At 35.3% G+C, this 13,627-nt stretch overlaps 1 protein-coding gene across 4 annotated transcripts in view; it reads left to right on the top strand.

Annotated features, from left to right (window-relative positions):
* lrp5 (low density lipoprotein receptor-related protein 5) overlaps positions 1 to 13,627 on the top strand; it is a 184,423-nt gene that overhangs the window by 141,101 nt on the left and 29,695 nt on the right. For all 4 annotated transcript variants that reach the window (XM_069899872.1, XM_069899880.1, XM_069899888.1 and 1 more), the window contains 6 exons: positions 3,401 to 3,617; positions 5,014 to 5,303; positions 6,069 to 6,295; positions 7,632 to 7,816; positions 8,545 to 8,868; positions 12,391 to 12,593. In XM_069899872.1, the coding sequence (XP_069755973.1) occupies positions 3,401 to 3,617; positions 5,014 to 5,303; positions 6,069 to 6,295; positions 7,632 to 7,816; positions 8,545 to 8,868; positions 12,391 to 12,593 (1,446 nt within the window). The remainder of the gene's footprint in view (positions 1 to 3,400; positions 3,618 to 5,013; positions 5,304 to 6,068; positions 6,296 to 7,631; positions 7,817 to 8,544; positions 8,869 to 12,390; positions 12,594 to 13,627) is intronic.

The following is a 13,627-nucleotide window of genomic DNA, read 5'->3' on the forward strand; positions in this document are numbered from 1 at the left end:
TTTTCAAGCCCTCCAGTTCAGGCAACATTCCTGTGAACCTTTTCTACACCCTCTCTTGTTTAACCACATCTTTCTTATTGTGTGATGACCAGAAATGTAGACAGTACTCCAACTGCCGCTGAACCAACTATTTATACCACCGTAACATGAGATCCCAATCTCATCTTCCTCAGTGCCTCAGCTGAGGAAGACATGTGCCTTCTTCAGCAGTCTGTCCATCTATGTTGCCATTTTCAGCAGATGATGTGCTTGTACTCCGAGGTTAAGCTGTTCAATAACACTGCCCATTGCCTGGGGTTATGGGGATTTGAACTGTGCTTCGTATCCATTGATAAGAGTCATAAAAATTTTATTATCCGTCTGATGTTAGAGATCTCCTCGGGGCCAGAGGTAAAGGAACCTAAAGGAAAAGATCTTGCCATTGTCCAAGTGGCAACCATTACAAAGATAGGAGAAGCAATGAGGTTCTCTGTTAGAGTTCGAGCAGCCAGCATTCAATTTAGAAAACAGACCCAGAAAAGTAGTAAATCTCTAAATACTAACCAAGTCACATGCAAATTAGCATTGATTATTAAAATCAGAGAGTTGAATGAGCAGCTCAATGACTGGAATGAGACAAATGGGGAAAGACCTAGAGATTTGAAATAGAAAAAAGCTCAGCAGGTCAAACAACATCTTTCCCAGTTGTGATGGTTTCTGACCTGATATGTTAACTCTGATTCTCTTTACGTTGATGCCTGACCAGATGAGTGCTTCCAGAATTATTATATCTGGGGTGGGGGGAAGGTTGTCTGAGAGTGTGAGTCATTTTCAAAACGTTGAAAAGCTGAGAATAGTGGAGTACAGCAGGGATCAATACTGGGGCACCAGTTGTTCATCTGTATTAGTGATTTGGGTGAGAGAATCAAATTGTATACATCTGACATCATGTCAAACTGCTCAATAAGTCAGGCACCATCTGTGGAAAAAGAAGCAGTTTCTTTGTCAGGTCCAACTGGTAAAGAAAGAAACCAAGTTAATTTTGAATGGTGGCGCCCACACAGGACCTACTTCAGTTTCATTTCTTTGTTTTCTTGTTACGTTCATTGGGCTTATGGACCAATGTTGTCTGGTCTGCAGCAAGAATCAGTGCAATTTCTCTCCATGTTTAATATTGGTCATCGTCCTGATAAACTTCCCTTTGTGTTGTATTTGCATCCTAAAAAGGTTAACATCAGTCTTCAAAGCGTAAAGAGCAGTTAAAAAGGCAAAAATGTCAGGTGGGACGGTAAGCACGATGCTATTACAGCACCAGTGGCCCATGTTTGATCCAATGTTGTACTATTTTATGGGTGTTCCGGTTTCCTCCCATCCTCCAAAATATACAAGGTTGTGGGTTAATTAGCTGTAATTGAGTCGGTCTCAATGGGCGGAATCAGCTTGTACCATGTTGTAAATTTTTTTTAATTTAAATTTAAATTACAGGGTTTTGGTTCAAGCAACTGCAGACAAGACCAGCAATAATAAACCAATTAATATCAGAGATGCGAGAAAACCCAAGTCTCTTGGAAAGTTGTAATACTTTTGAGGATCTGGAAAGGTTTGGAATCCAAGATGAGAACTTTAAAAATGAGGTTTTGATTATCAAGGCACCAAAATAGGTCAACACCACGAGGTTTTGGATGAACGGGTCTTGCTGCAAGTTTCAGCAGCAGAGCTTTGGATGAGCTAAAATAAATCAAAAACAAATCTTGGGCTCCCAGCCAAGCACATTTTGGAGTTTCAAAGACTGAAGGTAACAAAGGCGGGACGAGTGTGCGGAGACAGGAGCAGAATCTGTTCCTACTACAGGCACACTCAGAGGGAAATATAGATGCAAGAGCAGATGTAACACCACAGTTGTGAAAATGCTAGTTCAGTTTTGGACAATTGGTGGGAGGGGTTAGGGAGACTATAATGGAAGACAAAGGCTTTAGGCTTCCCAATATTTCATTTAGCCAGGTTTTAGCTTCTCCAGATGTTTGACAAGCAGGTTGGCAATTGAGAGAAAATTCAGGGCCAAGAGAGGGGACAGTGAGTTGGGCTAGGTTTGGAAACCAGAGTCATTTTGAATAACTACTTTTGTGTTTCAGTGTGTTGGCCCCACTAGCCAAATCAGTGTAAACTGTTTCATTCATGAATGAAACTAGGAAGCTTTGCATTCTGCTGTGCTTATTAGATGGCATTTAAGAGCCATCAACAAGTCAGACTTGTTTGCAGATTGCCAATTGAATTCATGCAACACAAACAATTTTGTAAAAAATAAAATTCTACATGAGCAGCAGAAAAGATCAGGCAAACTCGGGTAATTTTCCCCTGTGGAAATAGTTTGCTTTGCTGATTAATGGAGTTAGCAAATAATATTAATATGTATGTTGTTTCATTGATATTCACATATTTATAATAATTTGAATATGCTCTTCATTTTGATTGATAACTCATTGACTTACAATAAGGAAAATTATTAACTGTTTTGTACTTGTTTCTGCAATTGATAATTGCCCAGGTTTATAAAGATCCAAATATAATTTCGCTGTTCTTAAACCACTGCATTAAGAGTCTAATCCTTTTACTCAAACCAGTGACATTTTCATTGTATCCATTATATCCTGAGTGTCTAACCTTCAAGTAGCAGTTTATTAATGGTAGTCTACTATTGCTGGACAAGCATTTGTTAATGCAAAAATTAATCTGGCTTTTGTCAATTATATCTACCTAGTTAGACATGTATATCTCCAGCCCAGGGGTAGGCAATCTTTTAATTTTTAATTTAGACATACAGCACAGTAACAGGCCATTTCAGCCCACCAGTCTGTGCCACCCAATTAACCTACACCCCGGTACATACTCATGGGCTGAAATGGTCTGTTACCATGCCGTATGTCTAAATTAACAATTAAAAATCTAACTGATTATCCTTGTGGAACATTTTATCATTCTTTTTAATCACTATTTTCTTTTACATTTTATTTTTGACAAATATTCATAATTAAAATATGGAAGTTTGTTTAGTTTCATATAAACTAGGTTTACATGTTTTTAACAGAGGATAATCTGAAAAAACATGAATTGTGAATTAAGTACATTTCCTACCATTGAGTGGTTGTGGAAATTAAATGTGCTTCCTCTTTTCATCTTCCTTCCACTCACATGCTGAGACAATTGTTTCCCCAGCTCATCTGCGACAACATCAGATTGGAGTCCCGAAGCATATGGGCAGTGATAGGTCTTACGAGATGAACTGATTGTGAAAAACAGGAGATTTCTTTCCAAAAACAATGTTTGAAATTAATCATGTACTTGGTTGAAATGTGGCTTTTGGATCGTTTACACCAACCTCCATTCTTCTCTGATCCAAATATTTTTTGTCTGTTTAAAACAGGTGATCAATGTAGATGGAACAGGCCGGAGAACACTTGTAGAAGATAAGCTTCCACACATATTTGGGTTCACTCTGTTGGGTGATTACATCTACTGGACTGACTGGCAGAGACGAAGCATTGAACGTGTTCATAAGCACCGGGCAGAGAGGGAAATAATCATCGATCAGCTACCTGACCTAATGGGATTGAAGGCAACCAGAGTTACAAAAACATTTGGTATGTAATGTTATTGGATGAGCATTGATCTTAAGCATTACGTGAACTTATGAAAATATAATTCTGGGCCCCTGCCTTTATTGTTGACTATTGACCACTTTTCCAAACTGCAATGGATATACAATGCAGATTAGGCATCACATAAGGAATGCTTCCATCATAAACAAGCTGTTTGCTTTCCCTCTGCTTAACCAATGTTTCCAAGGTTCCAAAAACTTTCTAGTAATTTGTAAGTGAAGACAAGTTCAGAACTTCATGGGCTTCAGAGTTGGAAATTTTGCTGACCTTTTATGTTGCCAGCAGCATGTGCACAGTAGTGGCTGGATAATCACTTGTCTGAGCCTCCTGTGGGATCCCAGCAATCATATTTGAGATCTTCACCTTTCATTGCTCCGTGGCCACCATGAAATCTGGAATCCTCTCTGTGAATCTCTCTGCCTCTCTTCTTGATAATTCTACTTAAGTCTCATCTCTTAAACTGAATCTCCGGTCCCAGAATCAAAGGTTATTTAATAGTGCCCCTGTGAAGCACCTTGTTATATTAAATTTCTATATTACTGCAAGATGCATTTGTGTTGTTGAAGAGCTCACAGCATTGGTTGTTCTGTAAAGCAATCATTTAAACGATCAAAGAGGTAGGCAGTGCAAGCTCACTCATCCTTTTCCACTGTTTGTAAATCTCTTGGATGATGAAATACTTATAAACAATGAGAATGACTTCTGTAAAATTAGAAAAAATAAGTTTTTTTTAAGATCCATTCAACAATGTAAAACTTTAATATTAATTAAAAAGAAGAAAAATCAAACATGGTTTCACTCATTAATGAAAGTTGGCTCAGGTTAAGGCAAGTGAGTGGATGCCAGTTGTATCAAACCCCTCTGCTCAGTAAGATTAAGGTCCATCCTTCAACAATGCTGACTCTAGGGATGAAGTGGGTGGTCAGATGCACCAGCATCTGATCTCCAGTGTTTTACACACTACTACATATTCCAATGCACTGACATACATTGCAGTTGGTCAGTATTTCTTAAGGGGATCGCCAGTTAACCATTAAGGAGGGCCCAATAATGAGAAAGGTGCTCAGAAGTACTTGACCTCTGTCGGACTGTGCTACAGTACAATTTATAGGTTCAAGACAGAAGAACCAATTAGATACTTCTTTAAGTGATCTCTTTGTATTGTCCAATTCGCAGAGTATAATTTTTTCTTTGATTGGGTGGACTTCGCATGCTCAGTGTGGTGTAATGGTTCTCACTTCAACCCAAAAATATTGTTTACAGATGTGTACTGTCTCCACTGCAGCAAAACTGCACAATTAAGCCTTGAGTTCCTAAATTTTTCTTTTGCTGAAGGCACCTCTTTATATAATGATATTATTGTATATTGTTGTTACAGGAACAAATCCATGTTCAGAGAATAATGGTGGCTGCAGCCACCTATGTCTGTATGTGCCTCAGGGTCCACGGTGTGCCTGTCCAATGGGCCTGGAGTTAATAATGGACATGAAAACCTGCATTGTACCCGAAGCCTTCCTCTTGTTCTCCAGTAGGGCTGACATCCGGAGAATTTCTTTGGAAACCAACAACAATGACGTGGCAATTCCATTAACAGGAGTGAAAGAAGCATCTGCTCTTGATTTTGATGTTTCTGACAACAGAATTTATTGGACAGACATTAGTTTGAAGGTAACAAATAGTCATCAGTTCTGAAAATAGATGAGAATGTTTTTGTATATTCAGGAAATACTTAATTTTGCTCTTAGTTTGAATAAAACAAAGAGCCCGTTTCTGTGTTTAATATTAGTCAATGATTATTTAAAAAAACCCAAAAATGTCAGTAGTGAAACTCTTTTATAGATGAGGTAGTTCCTAATTAAATAAAACTCATGCACTCTTACACAAAATACATATATGTCAAAATTGCCAGTTAATGTATTAATGAATTCAGGTCCATTTGGGACTGAATTGTTATTTTTTGGGGCAAAATATAGTTTTGCAGAGGAAAAGATAAACAATATTTTTATAATGTAGAAATAGTCATCATTACTTTTTTGCTCGTTTAAATGATTGTTTTGAAGGCACCATGTTTAATCAACAAGTTTGTAGATTTAAAGCATACTTCTCATTTAAAATTTTGCTATTGGATTTCCTTTGTTTGAAGATGAATGTTTAATTTTTGACACTTGTATTGTTGATATATATTTATAAAATCTGAGAGGTTAAAATTTTTCACTTGAGGCGAAAGTAAACAACTTTTCAGTGCTCAGTTTCAAGATGTTACTCTTCACAAGAAACATTTGGCTAATATTCTGTTTTCTACAGTAAAATATGCCAATATTTAAAGGATTTGATGGAAGAACAATTAATTTCATGTCACTCGGTTAACATGAGGTAAACTGTGCAATAAGTGTATAATATTTCATCATTTTGTGTTATTTTCTTTTCCGATAGACCATTGGTCGTGCTTTCATGAATGGAAGCTCAGTTGAACACGTGATTGAGTTTGGCCTTGATTATCCAGAAGGAATGGCAGTGGACTGGTTGTCAAAGAACCTTTACTGGGCAGACACAGGAACCAATCGAATCGAGGTGGCACGGCTGAATGGGCAGTATCGACAGGTTTTGGTTTGGAAAGACCTAGACAATCCACGGGCTTTAGCTCTTGATCCTTCAGAAGGGTAAGACAAAGCCAAGCATCTTAAGGCCTTAACTACACCATTATGTAAAGTGCCCCCCACACATATACCAGAAATAATGAACTGCACTTGTTCTGAAGATTGACATATTGAGTGTATTAAAATTGATTGTAGGCTTGAAGTTAAACCATAACTGAGTTTACCTCTGGGTTACAGATTTGACATCAACCAGGAAAAATTAGAACCTTTCTTGGGTTATAATTTATAGTTTATCAACATTTCATATTAGTGTCTGTGTATGTAATTGGTTGATGATCAAGAATGATCAAGACCTCATGAATACTCAAAGTTTGAAAATAAAAATATAGAAATTTAACAAACTTGACAATGATACACATGGCTGTTTTGCCCATTATAATCAAGTCTGTTGTGTGTTTCATTGCATAGTAAGTGTGTGTCAATAAAGTGGGTAGCTCAGTATGGAAATATTAGCTATGAATTACTACTCATTGATTTTTTGGAAATCCCAATAATCAGTATCTGTCTCAACTCATTCTGTTTTCTTCATTCCCTTAAAGCACAATAAAGCCCAGTTCTCACAATCCTTTTACACTCACTGGTTCTCCTTTCCCACATCCCTGTTAAGCTCACCAGACCCTGCTTTGCACACTCCCCTTAACTTCACTGGGACTCTGTTCCCCACACTCCTTTAACCTCATTGGGGCTCCATTTCCCACACTCCATTCAAACTCATCCCAAATATGTTCATTAGCTCAACTGGTTCTCTGGAAAATATATCACACTGCTGTGTCACATTTGAAAAATATTGTGTTAGCGGGAGTAATATTCAGTAGTCTGGAAAATCTCCCAATCCACATAACCAAATTGAAGGTTTACTATTTTAAGTGAGCTTATTTAGAATTAGTTGTATATTGCAAAATTCAAATGACAGTATGTCTCTCCATATTACAAGAATGAAATACATTGGAAATCTTATGTTCTGAGATGTGAAAAAAATAATCCAGTTTACTCTATAATTTTTAATATAAAATGAAGCAGAACACTTTTCCTAGATTCAACAGAAAGTGCTCTTCTGCGACTAAGCTTGAAGCAGCATGTTCGTAACATGATGCTCATTCTGGGTATCCAAAATGAAGACTTGTAATAGCAAAAAAAAACTCTGCTTTTCAATAAAAGAGAAAATGAATGGAAATGTTATCTAACCCAGTGCTTTAAAACAACAGTATCTTTACACACAACTTGTCACAGAAAGATGTTGACTTCATCAAGATCATGCAATTGCAATTCTGCAGGATTGTTTATGAAATTTATTTAATTGTCTTAAAAGCATTTTGATATATTTGTTTCCCTGATTCAGATACATGTATTGGACTGAATGGGGTGGTAAGCCAAGAATTGTCCGCTCCTACATGGATGGCACAAATAGTGCTTCTCTGGTGGACAGAGTGGGACGTGCCAATGGTCTTACCATTGACTATGCAGAGAAAAGACTCTATTGGACTGACTTGGATACATCAATGATTGAATCTTCAAATATGTTGGGTAAGACAAAATTCCAGACTTGGCCCAAAAAATGTTTTGAGGCAATGTGAATTAGGGATTTGTTCTATTGTAATTATTTATTGTTTACATTTGGAACATGTCTTTTTTAAAACGTTCTGTGGACTTTGGCTCAAACAGCATAAAAATATGCTTCTTCGAGTTGTTTTTCAAGTTTTGAACTGAGAAAACTGTACAACTTTTGATTCCATGTAGTTTTCATCCTACATCGACTATTGAAGCCATCTGTTCAGAGCAGTACAATTTTAAGTATGATATTCTTCATTGTGTGTTTGGCAGTTGAAACCTCTCTTACCCTCCCAAATTTTGGACCTCTGTCATCAATATTCAAAATGAGGTTTCCATCACTTGCCTGCACACATCAGTGTTTGACAGGAAATAGCAAATTCAAATACTAACAAGACATTTGGTTTTTAATTCTCCATCTGTGGCCACTTTCTTTGGATTGAGAGTTGATGGAACAGGCAGCAGCTTTCTGTTTTTTTTCGTCTTGAAATTGTTTTCTTTATTTAAAAAAAACCCTTGGGCTGTGGCTGTTGAGTCAATATAAGTTGGTGTTTAACCAAAGTCACATTTTTAACTTATAACTGGATAACTTATTTTAACTTATTCAGCATTGCTGAAAACTTGGTGATTTTTAAAAAAAATTATGCATTCACATAAATTGGTTGCAAACAACATAATTTAATTATTGCTATTCACCAATTAAGGACAACAGCGTGAAATCATAGCCGATGATCTTCCTCACCCCTTTGGACTAACGCAGTACCGGGATTATATCTATTGGACTGATTGGAATTTGCGCAGTATCGAGCGTGCTGACAAGATGAATGGACAAAACCGAACACTTATTCAAGGACATTTGGACTATGTGATGGATATCTTAGTTTTTCATTCTTCACGGCAAGATGGCTGGAATGAATGTGTACAATCTAATGGACAGTGTTCTCATCTTTGCCTTGCTGTGCCAACTGGCTATAAGTGTGGATGCGCATCACATTATGTACTAGATGGCAATAACAGAACTTGTAGTTGTAAGTCTTTATTTTCATTCCTTCAAAATTTTAGTTATCATACATGAATGGAAAAGCTATTAAAATTATTGATTTTAGGATCAATTATTGCCTTTATAGAGGCTATAATTATAGAACAAGAGTAATCAATAATAGTTCCAAATTTAAAACCTAAAATAGGGGCGACTGAAGCATGATTTAAAAAGTTAGTGAAAATTAAGTCTGTCCTTATCAGTTGCAACTTGACAAAATTGCTCAGTGAAACATTACTATATTTTTTATTAGAATATTCTAAGTGCAGTTGCTGCTTGTTCTAGATATTATCCTGCAATGGTTTCCTGCTCAGCTAAAATAGGACGTTATTCACTCTAAGCAATCTACATCACTCAAATGTCAAAGAATTTGCAAACATATTATTATGTTTAAAATATTGTTTCCAAAGTACATACCATAATTATTCAAAGAACATATTTAAGGTATTATATTTCACTGCAACAGCTGTTCATCACACTTACATTTGTCCTCAAATATATATTTTCTGAATATTTTATTTAAATATTTTCCATACATGTAATTAGTAAACTTTTACATAGACAGAATATTATTTAAATTTAAAATTCCAATTATTACATGTTGGTTTTAACCTACCCTTACCCTTCCCTCCCTCCCTCCTTGTACCCCCTCCCCAACTCAATAAACCATATAATAAGATATAAATGAGATATATAGTAATATAAAATATAGAAAAAGAGAGATAGTTTCCTGGATTTCATGAAGGGTCGGTTTGCACACTGGGATCCTACAGTATTTATACAACCATTTTAGGGAAGATGATTATTACATATCTTAAGAAGCCAGAAGAACATTTTTACATATTCACCCCTAAACTTTGCATGGAGTGGCTCCAAATTTGTAAAACGGTAGGATATTTATTTCTTAAATTATATGTAATTTTCACCAAAGGAATAAACTTTGAATTTCCGCATTCTATTTTTCCATACCTAAATGTGCATCTGATTTCCAAGTCACGCAATATACTTCCTTGCCACTGCTAATGCTATTTTAATAAATTTCACTTGATTGAATGATAATTTTAACGAAGGTCTTGTTTCTTCCCTATTTCCCAATAAGAAAAAGTCTGGATTTTGTGGAAATACAATATCTGTAATTTGTTCTTAAAAAATATCCTTAGTTCACCCAAAAAGACTTTAAAACATGACCAAGTAAAATGTAAAAAAGTTCATATCACTTCATCACATCTAAAACATTTATCTGATAAATCTGATTTCATTTTATTCAATTTTTGCGACATTAAATATAATTGATATATATAATTATATTGAACTAATCTATACCTTACATTTATAATATTTGTCATACAATCTCGACAGAAATCTGACCATTTTTTAAAATCAGTTGTAATATTTAGATCTGCCTCCTATTTCTGTCTAGATTTATGAACTCCCTGTTTAATAGTGCCAACTTGTAATAAAATATACACTGCAGAAATAAATAATAATTTCCAACTCACTACAAGCCAGTAAGAACATTGTTCGACCTTATTTTTTCCCCAGATATCCTCTCAATTGAAGCTAGCAAGAAAGTGTATTCCGGGTTATTCCATATTTATTCCTTAATTGTTGATATGCCATCAATTGACCTTGATAGATTGGAGTGGGACTTCTTGTTAAAAGTGCTGGATAAATTTGGGTTTGGCCAAACATTTATAAACTGGTTCAAAAATGAAGTTAGTAACTAATGGATGACTGTCTGCTCCATTTCAATTGGCAAGATCCAGCAGACAATGCTGTGCCTTATCCGCAGCTGTGTTCATTTTAGCTATAGAGCCACGAGCAGAGGTAATTAGGAATGATTTAGAAATTATGGGGCTTTAAGGTCGGTCAGGAAGAGTATAAAATTAGTTTATTTGCAGATGATGTTTTGATATATCTGACAGAACTGGAGACTTCTTTACAGAAACTACATCTAACTCTGAAAGAATATGGTAAGATCTTTGGGTATAAAATAAATAGGGGAAAAAATTGAAATTATGCCCCTTGCACAAGGAGATTATAGTCTTTGTCAAAGAAATACTCAATTTAAATGGCCAAAAGAGGCAATTAAATATTTAGGGATCCAGATAAATAATAATTTAAACAATTTATATCAACTGAATTACTTACTATTGCTTAAAGAAGTTGAAGAGGATCTTAAAAATTGGATGACCTTGCCAATAGCGTTAGTGGGAAGGGTTAATTGTATTAAGATGAATATTTTTCTGCAAATACAGTATCTTTTTCAAACCTTACCAATATTATTACCACAAAAAATTTTTCAAGAATTAAATAAACAAATAAGGAAATTACTTTGGAAAGGTAAAATTTCAAGAGTTTCTCTAGAAAGACTAATGTGGAAATATGAATCAGGAGGTTTGAAGCTTCCTAACTTTAACAATTATTACCAAGTAGCTCAATTGAGATTTCTTTCTTCTCTTTTTGAGGGATCATGAAAACTGGTATCCAAAATAGAGATGGATAAAATAGGAGAGAAATTAGCAGAGGAATTTACATACAAATGGGATTTAACGTTACTAAATGGTGTGAAAGAAGCACCATTGTTGAAACATTTGATTACTATTTGGAAAAAGATAAATAATGAAATTGGAATAAAAGGAAGTATATCACCTAAGACACCCTTGATTCAAAATAATCACACCTTTTACTAAAGATAATCAATTTTTAAATATTTGGTTTCATAAAGGCATTAAAAATATAGAAGATTGTTATGAACAAATTATTTTTGATTATGATTTTTTTTTGCTCTTGAATTTTTATAGTTTTGAAACCAAATAGGGCAGCACCCAATACAAAAACCTGAAAACTTTGTGAACAAGGAGTGCAATTATCTATCTCCATAATTATTGAAGGATCTTATTGACCTAGACATTTTGAATCAAGAAAAACATATCAGAGTTCCTAAGTTAATGCCACTTTAAATACAGAAAGAAACAGAAAGGTGGAATGAACTGAGGGATGAAGGATGGAAAGAAGTTATTCTTTACATTTTGATGATTACCCTTCAGACATATTTTAAGGTGTTGAGACTGTGCAATTTTAAATGCTAATTTACAATGCCTTATGAGGTGTTGAACACTTTAAAGAAAAATGCATGGTTAAAAAAGATTTTCATTTGTAAATTAAACATTTTTTTCTGATATAGAAATCCTTACATATATTTAAATTTAGTCTGTAAACAAATTACTGGATTGGCAAAGTTTGAAGAGATGCAGGGACAAAAATTGTTTATATTTTATGTTTAATTAAGTGCATTTAATCACAATATGTTCTGTCTGATTTTTCTTTAATTACATTGAACACTGATAACTGCTATTATTCTTACATTGTCTACAAGGTTAACATGTTGAATACTGTTTTATGATGTGATTTTCTTTCACAGTTATTTGCTGTAATTCAATTTAGAAATGTTTGGTCTTACAATTTTTTTGAAGCATAATGCTTGTTGAATTTGTCTCTGCTATTTTAGCACCCATTAGTTTCTTGCTGTTCAGTCAGAAGACTGCAATTAGTCGTATGATCTTGGATGAACAACAGAGTCCAGACATAATTTTGCCTGTACATGGTTTGCGAAATGTGAAAGCAGTGGATTATGATGCAGTTGACAAGTTGATTTACTGGATAGATGGACGCCAAAATATCATCAAAAGAGCCAGAGATGATGGCTCACAGGCAAGTGGCTTTATTACAATAAAATTGTAATTTACTTTTGATTTAACAGATATTTCAACCCTCCCCATAAAATTTCCTCACATCATCTTTCCTCAGTTCCTGAAACATATGGACCATCAATTTGATTGTGCTGCAGTTGTCCTGACACTGTGATTTCTTCCTACCCACACTAATCTGGATCAATGCAGAGAGCTGATGCTACTGACCTTCTGTGCCTAGGAGTTTGGAACAATCTTCTGTATTTTTAATGCCTTTATGAAACCTCAAGTTTCAGGGAAGTAGATTTAAGGTAGATATTTTGCAGAGTAGAAGAATTAAAGGAATGGGTGGGTAAGTAGATCTGAGTGCACAGCCAGAACTCCAATTTAATTTGTTCTTTTGACCTCAGCTTTGACATAGTCATCTTCCTGTAGCCTGCCAACAGAGGATCCTCACAGTCTTTGACAGCAGGGAAAGCTGGACATGCACCTTTGCCTTGTATCAAAGCCAGTGGTGTGATATTCAGTGATTTAAAAATTAAGATTATGTAACTAATTAAAATAATGGTTTTTTTAAATGCTGAAGATACCTTGAAACGTTTTTCAAATCAGTAAAAACTTTGAACTAAGAGCTAGGGAAACATATTTTCAGCATTATTCCATCTGGGAGTCCTCTGATCTCATGCCAGATATCAGATTGAAGTAGTAGATTGTCCTGTGTAACTCCAACACACTCCAGTGAAGTGGCAGGTGCTTTGGCAGCTGCCATTCAGTAAGTCTTAGACTTGCAGCATGTCAAAGATATATTTGTGGGGAAAGAACAGAACACTGAACTGCTTGTCACAGGCAATGCAATTGTGTTGGATGATATTACACATTTAAAACACTTTTGTGGTTCATCCAAATCAAGTGTCTGCATTAGCAGCCCTTAAACATTATCCTCTTTTAGTTTTGTATTTGTGCATTCTGTTAGGTGCTACCAAATAGCAGCCAGAATCAATCCAGTTTTAGTTCGACCCCCGCTGAACCTTTCATTATTGATAATCTCAGTGCAAA

This window comes from Narcine bancroftii, chromosome 1, assembly GCF_036971445.1.
Source record: "Narcine bancroftii isolate sNarBan1 chromosome 1, sNarBan1.hap1, whole genome shotgun sequence".
Classification (NCBI taxonomy): Eukaryota; Metazoa; Chordata; class Chondrichthyes; order Torpediniformes; family Narcinidae; genus Narcine; species Narcine bancroftii.